General features: G+C 49.0%; 3 protein-coding genes across 13 annotated transcripts in view; 2 read left to right on the top strand and 1 right to left on the bottom strand.

Annotated features, from left to right (window-relative positions):
• AGK (acylglycerol kinase) overlaps positions 1–12,149 on the top strand; it is a 115,826-nt gene extending 103,677 nt beyond the window's left edge. For all 7 annotated transcript variants that reach the window (XM_049894648.1, XM_049894645.1, XM_049894644.1 and 4 more), the window contains 2 exons: positions 9,672–9,741; positions 11,928–12,149. In XM_049894648.1, coding sequence (XP_049750605.1) covers positions 9,672–9,741; positions 11,928–12,061 — 204 coding nt within the window. In that variant the 3' untranslated portion in view covers positions 12,062–12,149. The remainder of the gene's footprint in view (positions 1–9,671; positions 9,742–11,927) is intronic.
• DENND11 (DENN domain containing 11) overlaps positions 1–14,181 on the bottom strand; it is a 29,768-nt gene extending 15,587 nt beyond the window's left edge. For all 5 annotated transcript variants that reach the window (XR_007518507.1, XR_007518508.1, XM_049894641.1 and 2 more), the window contains exons 1-3: positions 13,926–14,181; positions 2,661–2,760; positions 1,585–1,743 (exon numbers count right to left, since the gene is read on the bottom strand). Coding sequence is in view for 3 of the 5 variants with exons in the window: in XM_049894641.1 (XP_049750598.1) it covers positions 1,585–1,743; positions 2,661–2,760; positions 13,926–14,166 (500 nt within the window). In the remaining 2 variants the exon portion in view is untranslated. The remainder of the gene's footprint in view (positions 1–1,584; positions 1,744–2,660; positions 2,761–13,925) is intronic.
• Positions 13,425–23,142, top strand: part of WEE2 (WEE2 oocyte meiosis inhibiting kinase) — a 37,002-nt gene continuing 27,284 nt past the window's right edge. Inside the window, exon 1 of the mRNA XM_049894639.1 lies at positions 13,425–13,514. The gene's annotated coding sequence lies outside the window, so the exon portion shown is untranslated. The remainder of the gene's footprint in view (positions 13,515–23,142) is intronic.

Genomic DNA, 23,142 nt, shown 5'->3' with positions numbered 1-23,142 from the left:
CCGTAGTACAACAAACTGACAGAATGGTTATGGATCTCATTCTGACTGGATCAACAGTCAACACCTATGGAAGCAGCAGCCAAGAACTCAAGTGGCATCCTTACAAAAGAGGAGAAGAGACACATAGACAGACAGAGGAAGGCATGTGAACTTGCAGCCACAAGCCGAGAAATGCCTGGGGCCACCAGAAGCTGAGAGAGACAAGAATGGATCTTCCCCTAGAGCCTTCAGAGAGAGCAGGTCCTGCTGACACCCTGAATTTGGATTTCTAGCTCCAGAAGTGTGAAGGAATAATCTTCTATTCTTATAAGCCACCTACTTTGTGGTATTTTGCTACCGCAGCCGTCACGGTAAGACAATGACCATGCTGATGTCCACTGTGACTCCTCTGGCCATCCTTACCATGTCCTGCCAATAACTAAGCTGATGCAAGAATGAAAGACCTGGGGCATCCATGACTGGTCTGAACCAGTCTGTCTGCTGCCTTTGCAAATGCAGAACAGCAGAGAAAGGGCTTTGTAGGTATCAGGAAGCCAAATGCTCTCACCCCTCCTATAGATGTTGTCTCTGGCTCCCAGTTACACCCTGGGGACAAGGCTCCCAGTTATGCCCTGGGGACAAGGCCCCTCATTGTTCTTCCTCTGTACTGCCTGTGCTACGTGCTATATGCCACCGGGGCTTCTTTCGGTTTCCGGGGACACTGTTGCTGGGGTTGTGAAAGCCCAAGAATGTGATGATGACACAGAAGACCAGCTGCTGGACCTGGGCGTACCCATTTTCTCCAACAACTCCCCCTGCCTGGCATGTCTGTTGGCCTCGATCACCTGGCCAGAAGGTGGTGGGGTACAGATGAAAGGACACTGCTCTAGGATCAGCTCTTGTCTCCGTTTCCTTGTCTGCTAGGTAGGAAGACACCGCTGCTCTTCCTTCCTCACTGGGAAGGATCAGACCAGACAAGGAAGTAGAAAAGGACTTAGGAACAGTGAGTAAGTCATTATAGAGATGAAGTCTTCCAGCTCTGCGGGAGATCGGGGAGAAGAATCTATGGCACGTTCTTCTCTCAAAGGGAAGGAGGAGTTACACGTGGAGATGGAACTCCCATCCCGTATCATCTGGATGATAGGAGCTAAGAGAAAATGGGAGGCGAGAGAGACTCCAACTGGGGACAAGAAAGAGTCCTAAAGGATGGAAGAAAAACTCATGGCTCGAAATGGCCACTCACTAATGTTAACAGCTGTGCACCAGGCAATATTGTCAAAATTACGCCTCGTTCTGGGGAGAGTACACTAAGGCGGGAGCTCCCACTTACTGCTGGGGCCGGCACAAAATGGCACCCCCTTGCTGAAAGGTAACTTGCCATCTGTATCCAGTGGAACCTTGTAAATACCCTGTGGTCAACTGGCTCTATTTCTAGGAATGTGGCCCAGAGAATTTTATATGGACAGCAACAATCATTTGCCCACAAGGATGCTTATGTTTTCAGTGGTGAAAACAACAAAAACCTAAAAGTCCATAACAGTGAAATAGTTAAATAAATTGTGAACAAAAAGACCAGTTGCCGTCAAGTCGATTCCAGCCACGTACCGAACTTGGTTCTCCAGGAAGTGCATGTACCGGTAGAGCAGGGTGTAGGAGGGAGAGAGGATGCCCACCGACTTCATGCGGGCGCCTCGCTCCAGCTCGCTCTCCACTGGCATGTTGGCGAAGCAGGCCAGGCCAAAGAACGGACCCTTTCGGAAATAGCTGAAAGGGACCAAACGTATAGTGTGGCTCAAAATCAGAGAGAGAAATGCTGTTTTTCTCTTTGAGATGCAGTCCCAAACCAAGCAAATCAACTGTGTCTAGGGCGCCAAATGACAAAGCTCAGCCTTAAAACAAGCTTTTTAGGAGCCCTCGGGGAACATTTGGTCCAAGCCACTCAATCTCACTGATGAGAAAGGCCCGAGACCACAGGCTGGCCAAGAACACCCCTCCAGGGCCAGGACTTGGTCTCTGGCAGTCTTGCCGCTCAACCGCCCTGGACCATGGACCATCCCATCTACTCTCCTGCACCAGAGCTTATGACTCAAATGGAGAACCAGAACAAAGACTAGGCTTCAGGCCCATCTACAACTAGACTCTTTTATTAGCATAAGCAATGTGGATTTGGCCCCCACTTCCTGAGTCTCTGATAATTTCAGTAGGACATATGGTTACAGTTGTTGTTTTATTTCCTTCCCCTTTCTGCACTTGTATTAGTCATGGTTTCAGCCCAGCGATGAGGTTGAAGCTTCCTCATCACCCTTAAGTTCTTTCTGTTTGTGTCTCACAAAAACCTGAATGCCCCCTGTATGCAAAACAATAAACTGGCCTTCCTTGAGGCTGGAATTAAAAGTTCAAGCACAGAAATGTGTTAAGTTAACCCAAACTGAGCTAAAACGCCATCCATCTTTTCATTATAGCAGAACCTTTAGTGAGGGCCATCTCCTTTCTTAGACGGTGGGAGAACATCTATGGTGGGAGTTCTAGCCTTTTTTGGGTCATGAAACCACTGGGCTCTTCTTCCTGGGGAAGCTGACGTAAACACAAAACTGCACACACGTTGTCAGAGCCCACAAGCTGTGGGGAAGGGGCAGGGGAGAGGAGAAGGTACAGAGAAGACTTCATCTGGAAGTACTCACATGAAATCAGACTGGATCTTATGAGACCCACTAGCCATAGATTTGAACTCAACCCCTTCAAGGTCGATGTCTTGAGGTAAGCACCATTCCACCATGTTGCCTGTGGAAAAGGGAAGACATGAGAAAGCGGATCATTCACAGAAAAGGGTGTGGCTTCTCAATAAATGGCCTGCTGGCTGAAGCTGACAGAACCACCACGCAGTTTAGTGGCTCATCTCATCCCTCATGTGCTTGCTGGTCAAGCTCCTGAATTACTCAGATGGCCAGCAAGGGACCTCTGATTCTTCCTTCAGATGGACACAGTTCTCCCTTCTGGTGAAGATGCCATCTTTGATTCTGCCATTTGGCCTGGTTGTTTCCAAATTTTCTGCCTCTCACAGGCTTGTTTCTCCAGATGTGGGTTCTATGCCCTCTACCTCATCTCCTCATCTTTTACTCTCTTCTGAACCCCTTGAGATCTTGCTTCTATCTCATCTTTCTCCAACCACTAAGGCTTTGACAAATCCCAAAATAAATCCTCATTCTCATAGACCTCTCTGTGGCATTGGATAAGTTCCTCAGAAACGTACCCTCTTACAGATAAACAAAATGTAGTGCCTACACATAATGGAACGTTACTCAGCCATAAAGAGAAATGAAGTCCTGATGCATGCTACCACATGAATGGGCCCGGAAAACATCATGCTGAGTGAAATACGTCAGTCGCAAAGGACAAACATTGTATGATCTTACTTACATAAAAAAAAGCAAATACAATGAAATCTGTGAGAGCCAGAACTTCATGAGGCTGCCTTGTTTTTGGGGGTCTCACAAGTCTTTTGCCTTTGACAGGGTCCAGTCTTGCCACTTTTGTGTCGCTCTCTATTAGTGGAAAATATTTGAGTGTTCCTTCTCTGACAGGTTTCCACCTTACATGGGTTCTGGCTTTCACACTTTTTACTGTGTATAGAAACCAAAGATTATTAGTGGTTATCAGCAGTGAGAGAGAGGAAAAGGGGAGTTCTTGCTTAGGGGGGCACTAAGTTTATGTTAACGGTGGTGGAATAATTTAGAAAAGGATAGCGATAAGGGTTGTACAACGTGGAGAATGTAGTCAAGGTCACCGAATTGTACATGTGGAAGTTGTTGAATTGATGAAGGCTTTGTTGTGTATATTTTCACCACACACACAAAAGCATCTGCTCTTTTCCCTTGATTCCCATGATAATTCACTATTTGGGTTCTTTTCCTGCTTCTCTGATCCATGTAGCTCTTCGTTCTTCCCTAACCCTTTCTCCTCTCCCCCCAGTTGAGGCCCTTCTCCACAGTTCAGCCTTCGCTTCTTTGTTTCCAGGTTCTGGGGCTCATTCAGAGCCTTTCATACGCCACTGTGCAGTGTGAATCTCTAAATCCATACAGTACTTAGCGTTTCTCAAAATTATTTGGCCAGTGAACCTATTTTTTCAAGGAACATCATAAGGGACTAATTTTATAGAAAACATTTTTTAGGAATGCTGGCTTAGCAGTTGCTGCAAGCGGCCCCTAAATATCCATTTGTTCCTTCTTGTACAGAATATCTTTAGCTTGGCACATGGCCTCCCAAAAGGAAGACTACATTTCTCGGTATCTCCTTGCATCTAAGTATGTCTATATAAGGTTCCTGGGTGGCACAAACAGTTAAGCACTCAACTACTTGCAGAAACCTTGGCAGTTTGAACCCACCCAGGGGCACCTTGAAGACAGGCCTGGTAATCTGTTTCCGAAAGGTCACAGTCACGAAAACCCTATGGAGCAGTTCTACTCTGACATACATGGAGTCGCTGTGAGTTAGAATCAACTTGTCAGCAACCAACAACAAGGTCTCTGTGAGTAAATTCTGGCCAATGACATGTGAGCAGAAGTGAGGTGGCCATGTCCAGGATGCCCCTTAAAGGGAAGGAGTGTCCTGTGCCTTCCTCTATCCTGCTGCCTCGAATGTGGAGATAAGCCATATTTGATCTTATAGATGAGGGCATCAGCCCCAGGACTGTGGAGTAGATGCTAGAGCACCAAGCCAACATAAGCCTGGATCCCTGCGTGGCCTCGTGGATCTGAGCCAGCATGCCAGCCCTGGGCCAGCTAGCTCCTGAATGTTACATGAAAAAAGAAATCAAGTCCTTTCTTGATTGAGCCGCTATTAATTTGAGTCTCTGATACTCACGGCCAACCCCCTGTCCTGGCTAATACAACAGACCTAGAGGATGAAGTTCCTATCCCTCAGCTGGTTCTCAGGCCCTCTTCTGTGCTCCTCTGTACGTGGCCAGCCTTGTTCTACAGAAACAGGAAGAACCAAATGGAGCACCCAGCATCTCTCACTTCCAGATGGATACAGGCCCCTCTGGGCTGGGAAGAAAGATACATCAGGGTCAGGTGGGAGACCCAATGGAGTACAGGTCCAGAACACCATGCCGGGAATAGCTTTCTCGATCTCCCAGGAAGAACATTCCTGCCGACACACTCCTGGCATGACAGGAAAGTAGATACAGCCCCAGCCTAGTATATTCAGTGTCTTAGATGACTGTCTTCCCAGGAGACTGCGAGCTTCTTAAAGGAACTTGGCTTGTTCACCCTCAGGTGCCCCACGCAGTGCAGCGCTCAGGGCAGGATGGACAGGCATTCGTCAGCACAGTTTCATTGAGCACAGGCGTGTTTTCACAGAGCGACTTGAGGAGCTGATGATAATTACCTTAGGGTGGTCATGTTATCGTGGTTATGTAGAAAACTGTCCTTCTCAGGAGGTTTAGACTGAAGCATTTAGGAGCAAAGGGCCATGATGTCTGCAACTTACTTTCAAAAGGGTCGGCAAAAAAAAAAAAAAAAAAAGCCATAGTGGCACAAATAGTTAAGCACTCAGCTGCTAACTGAAAGGTCGGTGGTTTGAACCCACCCAGTGGCTCCACAGGAGAAAGACCCGACGATCTGCTCCCGTAAAGATTTACTGCCTTGGAAACCCTATGGGGCAGTCTCTATAAGTTGGAATCAACTCGATGGTACCCAACAACGTTTGTATAGATAGTCAATTCTGCCATAACACTCGCCAAAGTTATTCCAACACAATAGATATATTAGGGTACAGTTGAGCCTAGGGAATTTCACGTTTGCTTATGTGTGGTTTTGATCAAGAAAACACAGGTGACGTGGAAAAGTGCACCCAGCTGAACCGAGCCAGGTAGGAATACACAAAATGCACCCAGGCATACACCTCAAGCCCCTACTGGCTCCCTCCGTTCCCCGGGTGGAACGCCCACCCACATCTGGGGTCACCTCTTTCTACCCCATCTCAGGTAACCCTCCTTCCACACCTGCACAAGAACTCACAAGCTCACCCCGCCAATGCCCCCCCCACAAGCAAACTCCAGTGTTCTCCAAGGGAAGGTGCCATATTTATTGATTACTTATGATTGTCTTAACCAGTTAACGTATATAAAAGCATTTTCCTTAGATGGCAATATTTCTGTTATGTGCCACTGACAAAGTTTTTTAGTGTTGTCTCTCTAACCCTCTTTTCCCCAGAGCTTTGTGGCTTTTATTGCATGGTTTTTTCCTATCACGGTGACATTTAAGAACATGTGTGTCACATCAGAGCAGAATTGACTGTATAAGAACAGAGCAAAGGTAGCAAAATGTTAACTAATGGGTGCTCTAAGTGAAAGCTACACAGGTTCCACTGTACTCTTCTTTCAGCTTCTCTGGGGTTTAAAAAATGTTGACATACAAATTGGGAGAAAATAATTGGAATCACAGAGATGTGAAAAAACATCAGATGGCTGTTACGGATTGAACTGTGCCCCCCAAAAGATACACTGAAGTCCTAACCCCTGGTACCAGGTAACGGGACCTTGTTCGGAAATAGGGACCTTGGAGATGGAACTAGTTACATTAACATGAGGTCATCCTGGAGCAGGTGGGTCCTAATCCCATCTGAGTGTGTCCTCATGAAAGAGAAGAGAGACAGACAGAGAAGGACGCTGTGTGATGATGGCTTCAAGCCAAGAAGCCAGAGGAGGCAAGAAGGGTTCTTCCCCTAGAGCCTTCAGAGAGAGCCTGGCCCTGCCATCAGCCTCCAGAGCTGTGAGACAACACATTGCTCTTCTCATAAGCCACCCAGCTTACAATAGCCTGTTAGGGGACCCCAGAATGCTAACCAAATGACCATAAAGGACTCTGCAATAACAAAAAATCATTGTGGCACTGTGCCACAGAAGGCAGGAGAATAAAGAGCCTCATGGTTAAAGTGCACTGTTCAGCGGAAAGACCGCATTACTCTCAAATAGGAAACCAGTTTGAATGTGGATTTTGTAGAAGCTTCAAGGAAACTAAATTTGAAAAGCATAATAATCCTTAGGGTGAGCCGTCGAATGCCCGGAAATCCTCACACTGAACACTTACCTGTCCCAGGCTCAAGCTCCATCAGCAAACTCCAAACGCTTTGATTTTACAATGCACTAGAAGGGCTCAGCAGAGAGCTGGGGCCTCCAGTGACAACCACCCAAAGAGACAGGAGTCTCCTTTGACAAGTGCCTTCCCCCCCAACTTGTTCTCCTCGTCTTCTTGTCCAGGCCTTGGGCCTGTCACTGGTCCCCACACGTCCTGCCTGGCCTCTGGCTACAAACAGGAGTCCCAGTGACTGTAGGAGCAATAACAGTGATAATTTGCATTGTACATTGGCCCGTCATTAAACAAACACTGCTGGACATGACTTGGCAGTGCTGGGCCAGGTGCTGGCCTCATGCAAACACAAATACATCCTGTTTCAAGGAGCTCAGACTCAGACGTTGGGATGGCAGCTCGGTGAGCCAGGGGCAGCCAGAAGGGCCGGGGCGGGGGAGGGCGCCTGGCCTGGTGTGTAGATGGTCTGACCCTTCAGTGTTGTAACCCTCAGCCTGGCGGCTCTGTGCGTCATCTCCACAGTTAATGCTCTCCAAGCTCTGGAGTCTGTCCTGTCCACATACGGAGTCCCTGGTTATGTACACGGTTAAGGTGCTCAGCTACTCACTCAAGGTTCAAGTCCACCCAGAGGCACCTCAGTAGAAAGCCCTGGCAATTTGCTTCCAAAAACTCAGCACTGACAACCCTGTGGAGCACAGTCCTACTCTGGCTTTTTGTGAACACACAGGGCCATTTCTGTCTCCTGACTATTTCTGTGTAAATGGGAAATCCTCCAGGCGTATCTGGATCTCACCCAACCACCAATTCCCTCGAGAGAACAGACGTTAGTGGCTGTGACAGCTTCCTGTTAGGAAGCTTGTCTCAAAATGTTTAAAGAAAGCAATGGTCTTGAACCAAAGCAATCTCTTTCTAATGAGAAATCTCTTCCTCCTTCTCCCTCCCTGTTGGGTAGTATTAGGGATTGAATTGTGTCCCCCCAAAATATATGTTGAAGTCCTAACCGTTGTACCTGTAGATGTGATTCTGTTTGGAGAGAGGGTTTTCCTTTTGTAACGCTAATGAAGCCATACCAAGTAGGGTGAGTCCTGACCCTAATCCCTTCTGAGTGGTGTCTTCTAAAGGGGAGTACAGACACACATACGCACACGCAGGATGCCACACACGTCACACCATGTGACAACAGAGGCAGACCCATAAGCAGCAAAGCAACACCAAGGGTTGTGGCAGCCACTGGAAACTAGGGGACAGCCCTCAGAAGGAATCCACATGGCCGAGGCCCTGATTTGGACGTCTAACCTCCAGAACTATGAGAAAAGAACAGTCTGTTCTTATAAGGCAGCCACAGTGTGGTGTTCAGAACTATGAGAAAAGAACCGTCAGTTCTTATCGGGCAGCCACAGTGTGGTGTTCTGTTGGAGCAGCACTAGGAAGCCAAGACAGGTGGTTCCTGACCAGGAATGCCTTTTGAGGTCTTCATTTTATCAGCTCGAGCCCCTTACAGCCCCTCTGGATCGCAAGAGTGTGGCTTTGCACCAGGCTCCGCTCTTCAACATATACCTAGATTTTCACTCGTCCCATCCGTGTACCCGTATGCCCTAATTCCAGGCAGGAAGTAACAAGGAACAAAGGCAAGAACCCCAAGTTCTGTTGGTCCCAAGAACACATTCCCTCTATATACCGACCTCTGTGGGGAGCGACCAAATCCCAGAGATGACAGAAACCTCATAAGATTACCTGGCTCAGACCCAACATCAGAAAAGAAAACAACCAATTGACTTTGGGTCTTAAATAATTTTTAAAAGTCTTAAAAACCACCTGGGATGAGAGTATATGCAAAGCAAAGGAAAAAAGAATCAGTACAAAGAAACCCGAATCAGGAAGAAATTAATCCGGGTGATTTAAATCAGCCATAGGCCAGCCCAGGGCTGACTCCCAGTGCTTTCATTTTGCGTAGATAAGCCTTGGTTTCACAGACCCTGAAGGCGCCGTGGTTAAGCATTCCGCTGCTAACCAGAAGGCTGGCGGTTCGAACCATCAGCTGCTCCAGAGATGTTGCAGTCTGCTTCCATAAAAGATTTACAGCCTTGGAAACCCCTTGGAAACCCCGCGGGGCAGGTCTACTCTGCCCTAAAGGGTTGCTAGGAGTTGGAATCCACTCTACGTCAATAGGTTTGGTTTTTCGGTTTGGGAGGTCAGGTGGCATGGGCCAGGGCGCCCCTCCTGGGCTCTGTGACTTGGAATGATTGAACGGCTCTGTGAACCATTCTCGTCACTACAGGAGGCTGGCCGGGAGGATGAGAGACAGCTCGTGGCACATAGCAGGCACTCGGGAAGTGGTGGGTACAGTTGGTACCCTGGCTTTACTCTCCATGGCGACCCCATGTGTTACAGAGTAGAACTGCTCTATAGGGTTTTCTTGGCTGTAATCTTACAAAGCAGATATCACCAGGCTTTTCTTCCGCAGTACTGCAGGCTGGGTTTGAACTGCCAACCTTTTGGTTTGTAGTCAAGTGCAAGCTGTTTATACCACTCAGGGACCCAGAGACATATGGGCTCGCCATGAGTTGGAACCAACCGGTTTTTCTTCTTTTTCCCTTGACATAGACTTTCAAGGGAAGGAACAGAAATCCCAGCAGATGGCCACAATCTGACTTCTCCCTGGAACCGCAAGCAGGTGAGTCACCCAGAGCCTGGGGAGGCTCTGGCTGCCTGGGGCTGACACAGTGAGCCCCAGCCGCGCTCTGCTGACCTCTGACAGGAGCATCGGAGAAAGCACAGCCGAGTGAGTCACCCTAAGGCACTTTCTCGTTGGACAGCGGAACTGGCCCGTGAGCGGCCTGGTCTTACGAGAGCTCTTTGCAGCCCGTAATCATGCTCTAAATTTCCTATTCCCACCCAGCTTGGTCACTTTCCTGCCCATCAGTGCAGCCACTGGTAATTGGCCATGCACCAGCTGACCAGGGCAGCAGTCTCTGGCCGCCAGCCTCTCTCACCCGCTTAGCCAGTGAGCATCCAGATCAGCTTCAATAGCAGCTCTGTAGGGCTGACGCCAGCACCACCATCCTCGGGACTGCCTGCGCCCATAGAGACTGGGTGTGAGTCTATTGTGTGTGTGTGTGAGTGTGTGTGTGAGTGTGCACATGGTCTGTGTGAGTGTGTGTATGTATGTGTGCTGTGTGGTATGTGTGTATGGAGTGTGTATGTGTGTTTTGTAGTGTGTATGTGTGTGAGTGAGTGTATATGTGGTGTGTGCTGTGTGTATATCTGTGTATGTACGTGTGTGTGTTGTGTGGTGTGTGTGTATGTGTACGTATGTGTTGTATGGCGCGTGTATGGTGCGTGTATGTATACATATGTGTGATGTGTGTATGGTGTGTGTGCCCCTCATCTTGTGCCTGAAGCCCCTGGTCTTCAAGTCATTTGTAGATCCAACAACCATAATCTTCACCCCATGAATCCAATGAAAATGGCATTCAGCCCTCTTCTCTGATTCTTCCTACAAGTTCTCACTCAGCTTTCTAAAACTTCTATCTAAAAGAATAAAACAAGAATCAATCTCCTATCCCCACACACCAGTCTGAGAATCACTGAGCACATTCCTGCCCAAATACACACACACACACACACACACACACGTTCTGATTCAGATACATGCCGACCATCCTGGGTGGAGGGATGAATGCGAGGCCCAGGTGGGGCTGAGGGGAATACCTGGGGCTCCTAAGGAAGGAGAGGAATGATCAAGGTGGAAGGGACATGGGGAGGTCGAGGCAGGCAGGCAAGAGAGAGACAAATCACTCCCAAGTAATAACTTTTGCGAGAAGCTCTGATTTTGGTAACACAGGCTAAGGGCAGGCAAAAGCCTCGGCGTTAGTTTCTGTTAGTTGCCCGTTGGTGCACGGGCCAAGATTAAACAAGTGCACACAGCAGCCGTGCCCCAGGAGGAGAGTGGGGAGACCTCGTGCTAAAGTCGGAGGATGTGCTTCCCTTCCAGGGGAGTCTCCAGCTCACGGGGCAATGGCGGCCACACTCACCTCTCCAGCCATGACAAGGGGGCACGGGGGCCCCTGGGTGCTCTCTGAGGGCCCCTGCCCAGTGCTAACCTCTGAGGCCCTGGGGAACTCAGCACCATTCATTCTCCCTGTCTTCTACTTTAAAGAGCCATCCTGTAGAACTTGTGTTTTATAAAAGGACTATCAAAATATTTTTACAGATACCAAGTGCCATTTAGGATAGATGACAAAAGAAAGAGAAACAAGTTCCTGGGTGGGAAGCAACTAATTTCCAACAACAACAGAAACCCAATAAAGTCAAAAGGTGTTCTTTCTCTCCCCCCTCCCTGTCCTCCCACCCCTGGGTGGAGTACGAATGTGAAGCTAGGGAGCAGAGGTTCAGGCAGGGTGGTATATGAGAAGGACAACCGGACTTCGAGTTTACTTAGAGCTTATTCACGGATGAGGTAATATTTACAAATGATTTAACCAGCGTGGCCCGTTTCCTTGTGTATTAATTGGCGATAAGTGGTCATCACATTACAGGGTGGTGATGAGAATTAAATGAAACAGCGCTAGAGCAAAATGCTTGCACAAAGTAAGTGTTCGAGTGTTAGTGACAACCCCTTCTCCACACCAACCTTAGTCCGAAAGCCCTTCCACAAGTGTGTGTGTGTGTGTGTGTCTCAATGCTGTCACCTCTCTCCGTGGTTAGTGGAGGGTCTTCTTTCCCCTTCCCTAGGTTTACCACCAGAGCCTCTACAAGAGGTCCACCACTGCGTCAGCCCCCGGTAGAGTCTCCATGTCTCCTAGTTGCTTGTAACCACTTCCCCGAATGAATCTTATGCTGGTGTCTATTTACCTGTAGGTGATATGGAGTCCCTGGGTGGTATAAATGGTGTACACACTCGGCTACTAACTGAACAGCTGGAAGTTGAAGTCCACCCAGAGGTGCCTGGGAAGAAAGGCCTGCCTATCTACTTCCAAAAACGCCAGCCATAGAAAACCCTACGGAGCAGCGTTCTACGCTGACACCCACGGGGTTGCCATAAGCTGGAGCTCGTTCCATGGCACCTGGTAGGTGATGTAGTAGGACATGAGTCATATAATTAGTTATAAAGTAGCTGTTCTTGTCTGGCAGTAAGGGTAACTTTAGTAAAAAAAAAAAGTCCAAATGGTTACTGAGAGTCCCAACCAATATGAGAGTCATGACCAGCAGGTGTGATGAGCATTGGAAAAAAGAGGAAAGGAAGAGAAAATACCAGTATGTGCTGGATGAAGAAGGGGCCAATCCTATGTCCTGAAACTCTTGTTTCTGTCCCATAGGTGTACTGGGTTGTGATGTAAACTCTCTTTCATGTGGTAGGTCAAGTCGAAAAAGTCTGAAAGCCACTGGAATGGGGCAAAGGAGCAGATCAGAGTGGGGAGCCAGAGTCCTCCTCGCCATAAACTCTGTTGCTACAAAAGGGACCCCGCCTCCGTGAACTCCAGCTTCTTCTGGTGCCTCGCCGGCTCAGAACCCTTGATCACAGGTGGTCCAGCCTGGAACCACCATCTTCGGCCATACCTGAATCTATCTCAAAACCCTAACCTGAAGGTTCCTCCCATCCCCCCCTCCCCCCCATCAGGCCAGGTGCTGGCTCACACGTTCTTCAGAAGCAGGGCTAGTTCATCCTGGAGGACAGGAGCCAACTCCAGGGACAAGCAAATCTCCTTTCTGATAGGCAAGTGCTGGACAGACTCTCAGGAAAACATGGCTAATTTTCTTTTGTTTTTTTACCTAGAACCAAGTCTGCAGGTGTGAACACCTCCAGCTCCAACAGCCCCTCACAGATACCCAAGGCCTTCTGAGAAAACCCCCATTCAGAACTTCTCAGCACCAATAGTGGCCCCCACCTCCCTTGGTGCAAACCAAAATCAAACCCACTGCCAGCAAATGGATTCTGACTCATAGTAACCCTATAGGGTTTCCAAGTGTCACATCTTTCTTCCATGGAGCAGCTGGTGGTTTTGAACCACCGACCTTTCAGTTAGCAGTTGATTGTTTTAACCACTGCGCCCCCAGGGCTCCTTAAGGTGATGAGAAAATAGGCAGCCCTTAATTCTCTGCTCCCTGGAAGCCCTTCCACCTGAGGCAGCTTCTTAGCTCTGGCCCCAGCTTAGCCCCGCTGTCCTATCCCTGATCTCCAGCGCCAAGTCGAGCACTCCATCGGACAGTGAACTTGGCTGCTAGGAAAGTTGTGGTGCTGGAGGGCTGGGGGAGGGGCAGAGAGCAAGGAACTCGGGCCCTTCTGGCTCGAGTTTACCTGGGCTTTCCTCCTGTCTCTACTTGGAAGCCTGTCAGCCCAGCAAGAAACGCGGGAGAACAAAAGCAAGCCCTGCTGAGTTACACGAGGGGACCGTCAGGAACGAAGTGCACACACGACCGTGGGGACGGGGTCCACAGGAAGCCAAGGTACAAAGGTGGGGGGCGGTGGGGCCGCAGGGACAAAGCGCGCGGGCAGAACCAAGGGGCGGGCAGAACCAAGGGGCGCGCAGATCAGCCGAGGGCCGCCGGCTTGGCAGGGGGCGAGGCCCAGCTTGGAACCCTGAGCCGCCCGTTGAGGAAGGTGCGAGGGGTGGGGGTCGGGGATGCAGGTGTGCGGGGGTGCAGGTGTAGGGGCGGGGTGCAGGTATGCGGGGGTGCAGGTGCAGGGGCGGGGGCGCAGGAGAGCGGGGGTGCAGGGGAAGGGGCGCAAGTGCGGGCGTGCAGGTGTGCGGGGATACAGGGGCGGAGTGCCGCGGTGAGCCCTCCCCGCGGCCCCTAAGGCCTAAGGGACGGCCGGAACCCCGAGGCCGCCCCAGCCCGGCTCGGCACGGTGCTCACCCGAGCGGGGATCGAAGGTGACCACGAACACGGCCACCACCTGGTCCTCCTCCACGTCGCCCAGCTCCAGGCGCCCGGGCTGCAGCAGCACCTCGGGGGGCCCAGGCTCCTCGGGCGCCCGCGCGTCCCCGGCCCAGCCCCGGCCCCGGCCTCGGGCCTGAAGCTCCGGGGCCCGCGGTGGGGACACGGCGGGGCCCTGGGCCCAGCGCAGCAGCGGCGCCGCGTCTCCCTGCTCCACCATGGCGCGGCGGGCGGGGACCGGGGACCGGGCGGGGACGAGGGGCGGGGACCGGGGCGGGGACCCGGCGGGGGACGAGGGGCGGAGACCGGAGCGGAGCGGGGACCGAGAGGAGACCGCCCGGGCGAACCTCCTCCCCGGGCCCGACCAGCTCGCTTCCCGCCCCTCAAACTCCCTCCCTCTCCCGGTTTCCCTCCTGCGTCCTCTCCCGCCGGACGAGGCTGTCCCAGTGGGACTCTCAGAAAGGCTGTTGGGGGTGCACGCCGAGCTGTGCGCTCCTGCTCAGAAAACCTGCCGTGCAGCCTCCAGTTCTACCTGTCTCTCGGGTGTGGGCTCAAGTGCCCCCTGACCGAGGGTCGCGGCGTAGCCGGCGCTGTGAATCTATCCACCAGCGTGACTTTTGAAGCCCGGTCCAGTGACCCTTGACGGCGGTGATTACATAAGACCGAGGCCGGCTGGGAGGGATAGGGAGCCCGGGGCTGGTGGTGGTTGCGCTGCGGGTGCGACCTGGCGCTCTGCTGTGGGTTTGGTGTCTGGCTTGGGGTTCTTGTGTGTTTGACCTGGTCTGGGTGCCCTTGAGTGAGCTGGATAGGGCCCCGACCCTGACTCCCAACTGGGGGGTCTTCCAAGTCATGGGGCCTTCCAACTCAGACGGGACCTGCCAGGTGTCCCGATCCATTTCAGTGGCTGTCCAGTATCCCACAATGTTGAGTGGTCACTCACTGCCTTTTCAGAGTCCGGCTTGAGTTAAATATAGGAATGCTGAGAGCATCGCATAGTCTCCAGGGGAAAGATGCTGCCTGAGCACATTCATTATCCTGAAATCCTGGGTTTGGGACTGGAAGCCCAGCAGCCTTGGGCTGTCGTTGAGTGCCACCTCCTAGGCAATCAGGATCAAATCTGATTAAATTATGTTATTGCATCTCTGGACACAGGGCTCCAATCTTAAACACCCCCTGGCCTGACACTTGGCACATAAATCCCTGGGCCCTCCCAGTTAGAGGTAAACTGGGGCCTCCTGGACCTCAGGTGGATCCTGAGTCTGCACAGCCCTCTCTGCTCAGCCGCTCACCTTGTTTTAATGGCTATTCCTGTCTCACTCCCACCCTTCTGAAATTGTTACTCAGTCACCAAATTTATACCAAAGGGTAAGGCATTGACCTTTTTAGTCTTACAGGTAAAGGGAGGGTTCATAGAAAATCCCTATTCAATTCCCAAAGCCGTCAGCTTCAGGGCTATGTCCCTCTTTCACCCAGGAGGCACTTCTTCCTGGTCTTCTGTGTGATCTCTCCCCCCATCACCCCCTAGTTTAGTGCCCTCGAGGTTTATATGGATATATCAGAAGACAGCCTTGTCCCTCCATTCCAATCAGTTTGCTCTACGAAGGAAAGACTAAACTTTCTTAACCTAACCCTATAGACCTTTTCTGCCTTCATTTATGCCTACATTCTAGCTCACCAGCCACTACATCTATCTTTATATTACTTGTGCCTTACATAGCAGATGCTCAATTAACACTTGCCAACTGAGTGAATGAAGGCGAGACTTAAACCTCTGTGCTACCAGCCCCTCTTGAAGCTTCCCCTCGCATCTTGCACATGTTGTTGTTGTTAGGTGCTGTTCAGTCACTTCTGACTCATAGCGACCCCACGTACGACAGGACGAACCACGACCCGGTCCGGCGCTGTTCTCACAATTCTTGTTATGCTTGAGCCAATTGTTGCAGCTACTGTGTCAGTCCATCTCGATCAGGGCCTCCCTCTTTGTTGCTGACCCTCTGCTTTACCAAGCGTGATGTCCTTCTCCAGGGACTGGTCCTTCCTAATAACATGTCCAAATTACGTGAGGCATAATCTCACCATTCTTGCTTCTAAGGAGCATTCTAGCCGTACAAAGATTTGTTTGTTCTTTTGGCAGTCCGTGGTATATTCAGTATTCTTCGCCAACACCATAATTTAAAGACTTCAGTTCTTCTTCGGTCTTCCTTATTCATCATCCAGCTTTCACACGCACATGTAGTGATTGAAAACACCATGGCTTGGGTCAGGCGCACCTTAGTCTTCAAGGTAACATCTTTGCTTTTTAATACTTTGAAGAGATCTTTTGCAGGAGACTTGTCCAATGCAATGTCTGTTGATTTCTTGACTGCTGGTTCCATGGGTGTTGATTGTGGATCCAAGTAAAATGAAATCCTTGACAACTTCAATCTTTTCTCAGTTTATTGTGATGTTGCTTATTGGTCCAGTTGTGAGGATTTTTGTTTTGTGTTAAGGTGTAATCCATACTGAAGGCTGTGGTCTTTGATCTTCATCAGTAAGTGCTTCAAGTTGTCTTCACTTTCAGCAAGCAAGGTTGTGCCATCTGCATAATGCAGGTTGTTAATGAGTCTTCCTCCCATCCTGATGCCCCATTCTTCTTCATATAGCCCAGCTTCTTGGATTATTTGCTCAGCATACAGATTGAATAAATATGGTAAAAGAGTACAACCCTGACGCACACCTTTCCTGACTTTAAACCATGCAGTATACCCTTGTTCTGTTCAAATGACTGCCTTTTAATCCATGTACAGGTTCCTCTTGAGCACAATTAACTGTTCTGGAATTCCCATTCTTTGCAATGTTATCCATAATTTGTTATGATCCACGCAGAATGCCTTTGTATAGTCAATAAAACACAGTAAACATCTTCCTGGTGTTCTCTGCTTTCCGCCAGGGTCCATCTGACACCAGCAATGGTAACCCTGGTTGCATGTCTTCTTGGGAATCTGGCTTGAATTCCTGGCAGGTCCCTGCCGAGGCACAGCTGCAGTGACTTTTTGAATGACCTTCAGCAAAATTTTACTTGCATGTGATATTAATGAAATTGATAATTTTCGCATTCTGTTGGATCTCCTTTCTTTGGAATGGGTATAAATATGAATCTCTTCCGGTCAGTTGACCAGGTAGCTGTCTTCCAAATTCCTTGGCATAGACGAGTGGGCACTTCCAGCACTGCATCTGTTTGTTGAAACATCTCGATGGGTATTTTGTCAATTCCTGGAACCTTGTTTTTCACCAATGCCTTCTGTGCAGCTTGGACCTTTTCCTTTAGTGCTATTGGTTCCTAATCATACGCTACCTCCTGAAATGGTTGAACGTCAACCAATTCTTTTTGGTATAGTGACCCTGTGTATTCCTTTCATCTTCCTTTGATGCTTCCTGCGTCATTTAATATTTCCCCACAGAATCCTTCACTGTTGCAACTGGAGACTTCATTTTTTTCTTCAGTTCTTTCAGCTTGAGAAACGCTGATTGTATTCTTCCCTTTTGGTTTTCTATCTCCAGGTCTTCAGACATGTCATCATAATACTTTACTTCGTCTTCTCAAGCTGCCCTTTGAAATCTTCAGCTCTTTGACTTCATCATTTTTTCCTTTCTTTTTAGCTACTCGACGTTCCAGTGCAAGTTTCAGAGTCCCTTCTGACATCATTTTGGTCTGTTTTTTCTTTTCTGTCTTTTTAATGACCTCTTGCTTTCTTTATGTATGATGTCCTTGATGTCATTACACAACTCATCTGGTCTTCAGCCATTTGGGTTCAACTTGTCAAATCTACCCTTGAGATGGTCTCTGAAGTCAAGTGGGATATACTCAAGGTTATAATTTGGTTCTCATGAGCTTGTTCTAATTTTCTTCAATTTCAACTTAAACTTGCATATGAGTAATTGGATGAGGCCCCTGGCCTTATGCTGACTGATGATATTGAGCTCTTCCATCATCACTTTCCACAGGTGTAGTCAATTCGATTTCTGTGTATTCTGTCTGACAAGGTCGATGTGTATGGTCACCATTTATGTAGGTGAGAAAAGGTATTTGCAATGAAGAAGTCGTTGGTCTTGTAAAATTCTATCATTTGATTTCCAGAATCATTTCTATCACCAAGCCATAATTTTCGAACTATTGGTCCTTCTTTGTTCCCAGCTTTTGCATTCCAATCACCAGCAACTATCAATGCATCCTGATTGCATATTTGATCAATTTCAGACTGCAGAAGTCCATAAAAATCTTCAATTTCTTCATCTTTGGCTTTCTTGGATGGTGGGTAAATTTGAATAATAGTCATATTAACTGGTCTTGCTTGTAGGTGTGTAGATTTTATCCTGTCACTGACAGCATTGCACTTCAGGATAGATCCTGAAATGTTCTTTTCGGCAATGAATGCAACACCATTCCTCTTCAAGTTCTTATTACCAGCATAGTAGACCACGTGATTTTCTGATTCAAAATGACCAATACCAGTTGATTTTAGCTCACTAATAACTAGGATATCGGTGTTTATGCATTCCATTTCATTTTTGATGATTTCTGATTTTCCTAGATTCATACCTCGTATATCCCACGTTCTAATTATTAATGGATATTTGTGAGTATTTTTGCTCATTTTGAGTTGTGCACATAGTAAACCAAAAAAAAAGCAAACCCATTGCCATCGTGTTGATTCCATCTCATGGTGACCCCATTTTACCTTCTTTGTCTCTACTGAATTTCACAGGAAGGGGTAGGAAGGGAAATGATGGGCTTGAGTAATAGAACAGTGCTGGTGGGGGAAAGAGGTGTGGAGGAGAAGAAGGAGGTTGCTGTTGTTAGCTGCTGTTAAGTTGGTTTTGACACACAGCAACCCTATGTACAACAGAGGGAAACAGAAAAATAGAGGTGTGGAGGACAGTCAATTCAGAGACCCTAGGATGATGTTGAGGACAGTGGTGGTTCAGGGGTAGAACTCTCGCCTTCCATGTGGGAGACCCTAGTTCGATTCCTGGCCAGTGCACCTCATGCGCAGCCACCACCTGTCCGTCAGTGGAGGCTTGCGTGTTGCTATGATGCTGAACGGGTTTCAGTAGAGCGTCCAACTAAGACAGACTAGGAAGGAAGGCCTGGCAATCCACTTCTGAAAATCAGTAGTGAAAACCCTATGAATCACAATGGTCCAATCCCGTTGGGCATGGGGTCATTATGAGTTGGGGCCAGCTTCACATTAGCTGACATAATAACGCAGCCCCTTTATTCCTCTTAAATTTGCGTCCAGGGTGAGAAATTGAAACTTCATAAGAGACAAACCCATTCTACAGTAGTATCCATCCTGGAGACAGGGCACCCAGCATGCTCCTGGATTCACTCCACCAGTGTTTATTGAGTGCCTACTGTGTGCCAAGCACTGTTCCAGGTGTAGGACCAGAGCAGCACACGAGAGTTGAGCCCCTGCTTTGTGGAATATACCTCCTCCTGGAGGAAGGAGAGGAACCCCTGCAGCACAGTGGCTAAGTGTTTGGCTGATAATTGAAAGTTCAGAGGTTTGAACCTACCAGCCGCTCCACAGGAGAAGATGTGGCAATCTAATCCTGTAAGGATTATAGCCTTGGAAACCCTATGGGGCAGTTCTACTCTGTCCTATAGGGTTACTATGAGTCAGAATCGACTTGATGGCAATGGGGTTTGGTTGGTTTGGTTTTGAGGGGAGGAGGGAGTCAGAAAGACAAACTTTTAAATACGTAATGAATGATGGGGTGATAAGTGCTTTGAAGAAAATTGAAACAGGGTGGGGCCAGAGAGGGAGGGTGAGTACAGTTTTGGGTGGTCAAGGCAGACCTCTCCGATGGGGTGGCCTTTGAGCAGACACTCAGAGAGAAGGAGTGAGCTTGTGGACACGTGGGGAAGTAGCAAGGCTCTGAGGCAAAAGCACTTTTGGCATCTGCAGGATCAGAGAGGAGACTAGAGCAGAGAGCATGATGGGAGGAGGGTGGGTGGAGTCAGAGAGACCATGGTGGTCCTATGACCTGCAGGCCTGAGTACCAGGCTCACTGTGTGTTCTGAGGTGGATGCACCCACTGGAGGATCTGAGTATGGGAATGTGTTGTGTAACCAACGAGTGGCGCCTGAACCCAAGGTAGGCCGCATCTCCAAAAGACGGAAGGAAGATAGTAGAACCAGCAATCGTGACATATGGTTTATCCAGGAAGCTTACTTATGGGACCATCAGGCCAGGGTGGTGGCTAGACCAGCTTAGCATTGCACAACAGCCTAACAAGGGACAGAAGCTTATATACCATTCCAGCTGGGACCAAGGCTCATTGTTTTTCCTCCTGCGTCCTTGGACAGTCAGCCTTCCCAGGGACTTCATGCCCAGGCCCAGATGTTTTCCTTCTTATTGCTAAGGTGTTCCTCAGCCTTAGCCACTGGTCTAGTCATGCCAATCCTGGCCTTGTACTTTAGCCTGAATGCATCTGAATTCATCCCCAGCATGCTCTGGGGAGGAGCAAAACTGACTCCATTAGGAGGGAATGCATATAGCTGAATAGCATTACCCTATAGAATGGCACCATCGCTTTGGCTGCTGGGTGGAGAATAGCAGGCCATGAGACATGGGTGGAAAAGGGAGTGCTGGGGAGGAGGAGGCTGATATCTCCAGGGAAGAGGTGGTGGTAGAACTGAAAGGATTCCTCAGAGATTGGATGCAGGATTTGAGAGAAAGAGAGCCGTCAGTAATTACTTACAATTTTTTGGCCTAAGTTTCCATTTACTGAGAGATGAGAAAGTTGTCACAGGAGTACGTTAGGTAGGGAAGATGAGGAGTCTGATTTTGGACATGTGAAGTTTGGGGTGCCTCTTGGACAGCCAAAGAGAGATTTGATTAGGCAGCTGGAAACTGAAATCCAAGAGAGGGGTCTGTGATGTGGATATCAGTCCAGGGGTACAAAATCAATCTTAGAAGAAATCCAACCAGAATGCTCGTTAGAAGTGAGAAGGGCAACACTCACTCACCATTGCTTTGGGCACGTCATCAGGAAAGACCAGTTGCTAGGAAAGGACATTATGGTTTAAAGAGGGTCATGAAAACCACGGAAGCCCTCCATGAGATGGATTGACACGATAGCCATAATAACGGACTCAAACATACCAATGATCATGAAGATGGCACAGGGCCGGGGAACATTTTGTTCTGTTATGCATAAGGCCCTGGTGGTGCAGTGGTTAAGTACTTGGCTGCTAACCAAAAGGTGGGTGGTTCAAACCCACCAGCTGCTCCGTGGGAGAAAGGTGTGGTAGTCTACTTCTGTAAAGCCTTGGAAACTCTATGGGGCAATTCTACTCTGTTCTGTAGTGTCACTATGAGTTGGAATCAACTGGACCACAATGGGTTTTATACATAAGGTCGCATGAGTAGGAGTCGACCCAAAAGCACCTAACAATAACAGTTGGGAAGTCTTAGCCACAGCATCGTCTGTGAGTGAGAGCACATGGGCACGGGGATGGGAAGCCTGTGAGTTTCTAGCAGAATTACTGTGGAGAACAAGAGGTCCAGACCATCACAATGGCGGAGCTGCCTACCTAGGCAAACAGTGTGGTCATAAATAAGGGTAATTGAGAATTATGGCAAGGTGGAGGGGAAAGGCAGGTGGTGACCTGGTCCATGTGGGTGGCACCCATGACGCCACCCCTTTGCCCTGCCTGCAGGCCTTGCTCTCCAAGTGTTCCCTACTGGGTCCTGCTCTGGGCACAGAGCCACCTCCAGCTGGCCTGGGAGGCAGGGGCAGTTAGCATGGATGCGAGGGGAGATGGATCAAGCCTTGGCTGGGGGAAGGAATGGCACCACCTGGCCTGCTGATTTGAAAACAGGAAACTTGCTTCTGGGCTGGGATCTCAGATGGTACTAATTTCCTCACTGGTAACCTGCGTGTAACCCTTTCCCTGTGGTGACTCCATCTTTGTTGGCCCCTGAGGGCTGCTGGCTCGCTGACAAGGTGAGCAGGGGTGATTGCAGGCTGTGAGTTCAAGTTTCCCTCATGCTGAACTGTTTAGGGAAGTTTGCGTTGGAGGCAGGGGTTAGGAAAGGGTGGGGTGCGCGCCTAGAGAAGGCTGGAATACTTTCACATCCCCCGAGTTGGTTTTCATTGAGGGGTGACACCCCAGAAGTTCTGGTTGGGAGTGGGAAATGGGTGAGGGGGACAGGGTGGAGGGAATGGTGAAGAGGAGAAGCGACAGGCAAAGGGAACCAAGGGTTATAAGGAGAAGGAAAATGAGATTGATTTCAGTCACAATCAAGCTCGCGCCCGCTGCCACAGTTCCGTAGCGGCTGTCTCCTCAGGGCCCCCCTTTATTGGGCAAATAAGCCCTCACATCTGGCACGTCTAGAGACCCTGCCTGAAGGATCTTATAGGACTCATGCATGTCATTTTCCTTTCTCGTGGACTGCCTATGAAGTGATATAGGGGTTTTGTCCTGTTTTCCTTCAGAGAGCTTTTTACCCTCACCATGAGGCTTCCATGAGAAAGAGATTAAATAATGAATTAAAGTGATAATCAATTAAGATAAACACAGAAAGCATTTTACAAAATAAGGCAGTTTCGCAAAAGTAACGGTCATTTTAAAGCCATTCTCTGTGCTGCTCTTTCTTGCCTTTCTCTTGTCAGTTTTAAAATTCATTCCTGTTCCTAAAAGCCTTAACTGCCAGTGCCTGGGGCTAGGGGTGTCTTAATTAGGGCAGATGTGTCTCGCAAAGATCTAAGGTGTATCTTTACCCAGGACATGAACTGCAGCCACGATATGTTAGAGGTTGTTTGAGGATCATTATGATGCCCAGGTGATGCCAAACTCTATTTAACTCAGGAGCCCTGCTGGCTCAGTGGTTAAGCATTTGGCTGCTAACCCCAGGGTCAGCAGTTTGAATCCACAAGCCATTCCATGGAAGAAAAATGTGGCAGTCTGCTTCCATAAATATTACAGCCTTGTAAACCCTATGGGGCAGTTCTACCCAGTCCTACAGGGTCGCTGTGAGTTGGAATAGACTTCCACAGTGACAGGTTTGTTAGCCACTGGGTGGGTGGTGGATAGAAGGGAAGACAGGGTGATATTTATAAATGATAAGTTCAAAAGAGTGAAAATATTTTCCTTCCAACAATGAGCTTGTTCCCAAATTGGCTGATGAGTATTTTTGAAGGCCATGCC

This window comes from Elephas maximus, chromosome 8 (genome assembly GCF_024166365.1).
Source record: "Elephas maximus indicus isolate mEleMax1 chromosome 8, mEleMax1 primary haplotype, whole genome shotgun sequence".
NCBI classification, from domain to species: Eukaryota; Metazoa; Chordata; class Mammalia; order Proboscidea; family Elephantidae; genus Elephas; species Elephas maximus.
This window is presented reverse-complemented; position numbering and strand designations above follow the sequence as displayed.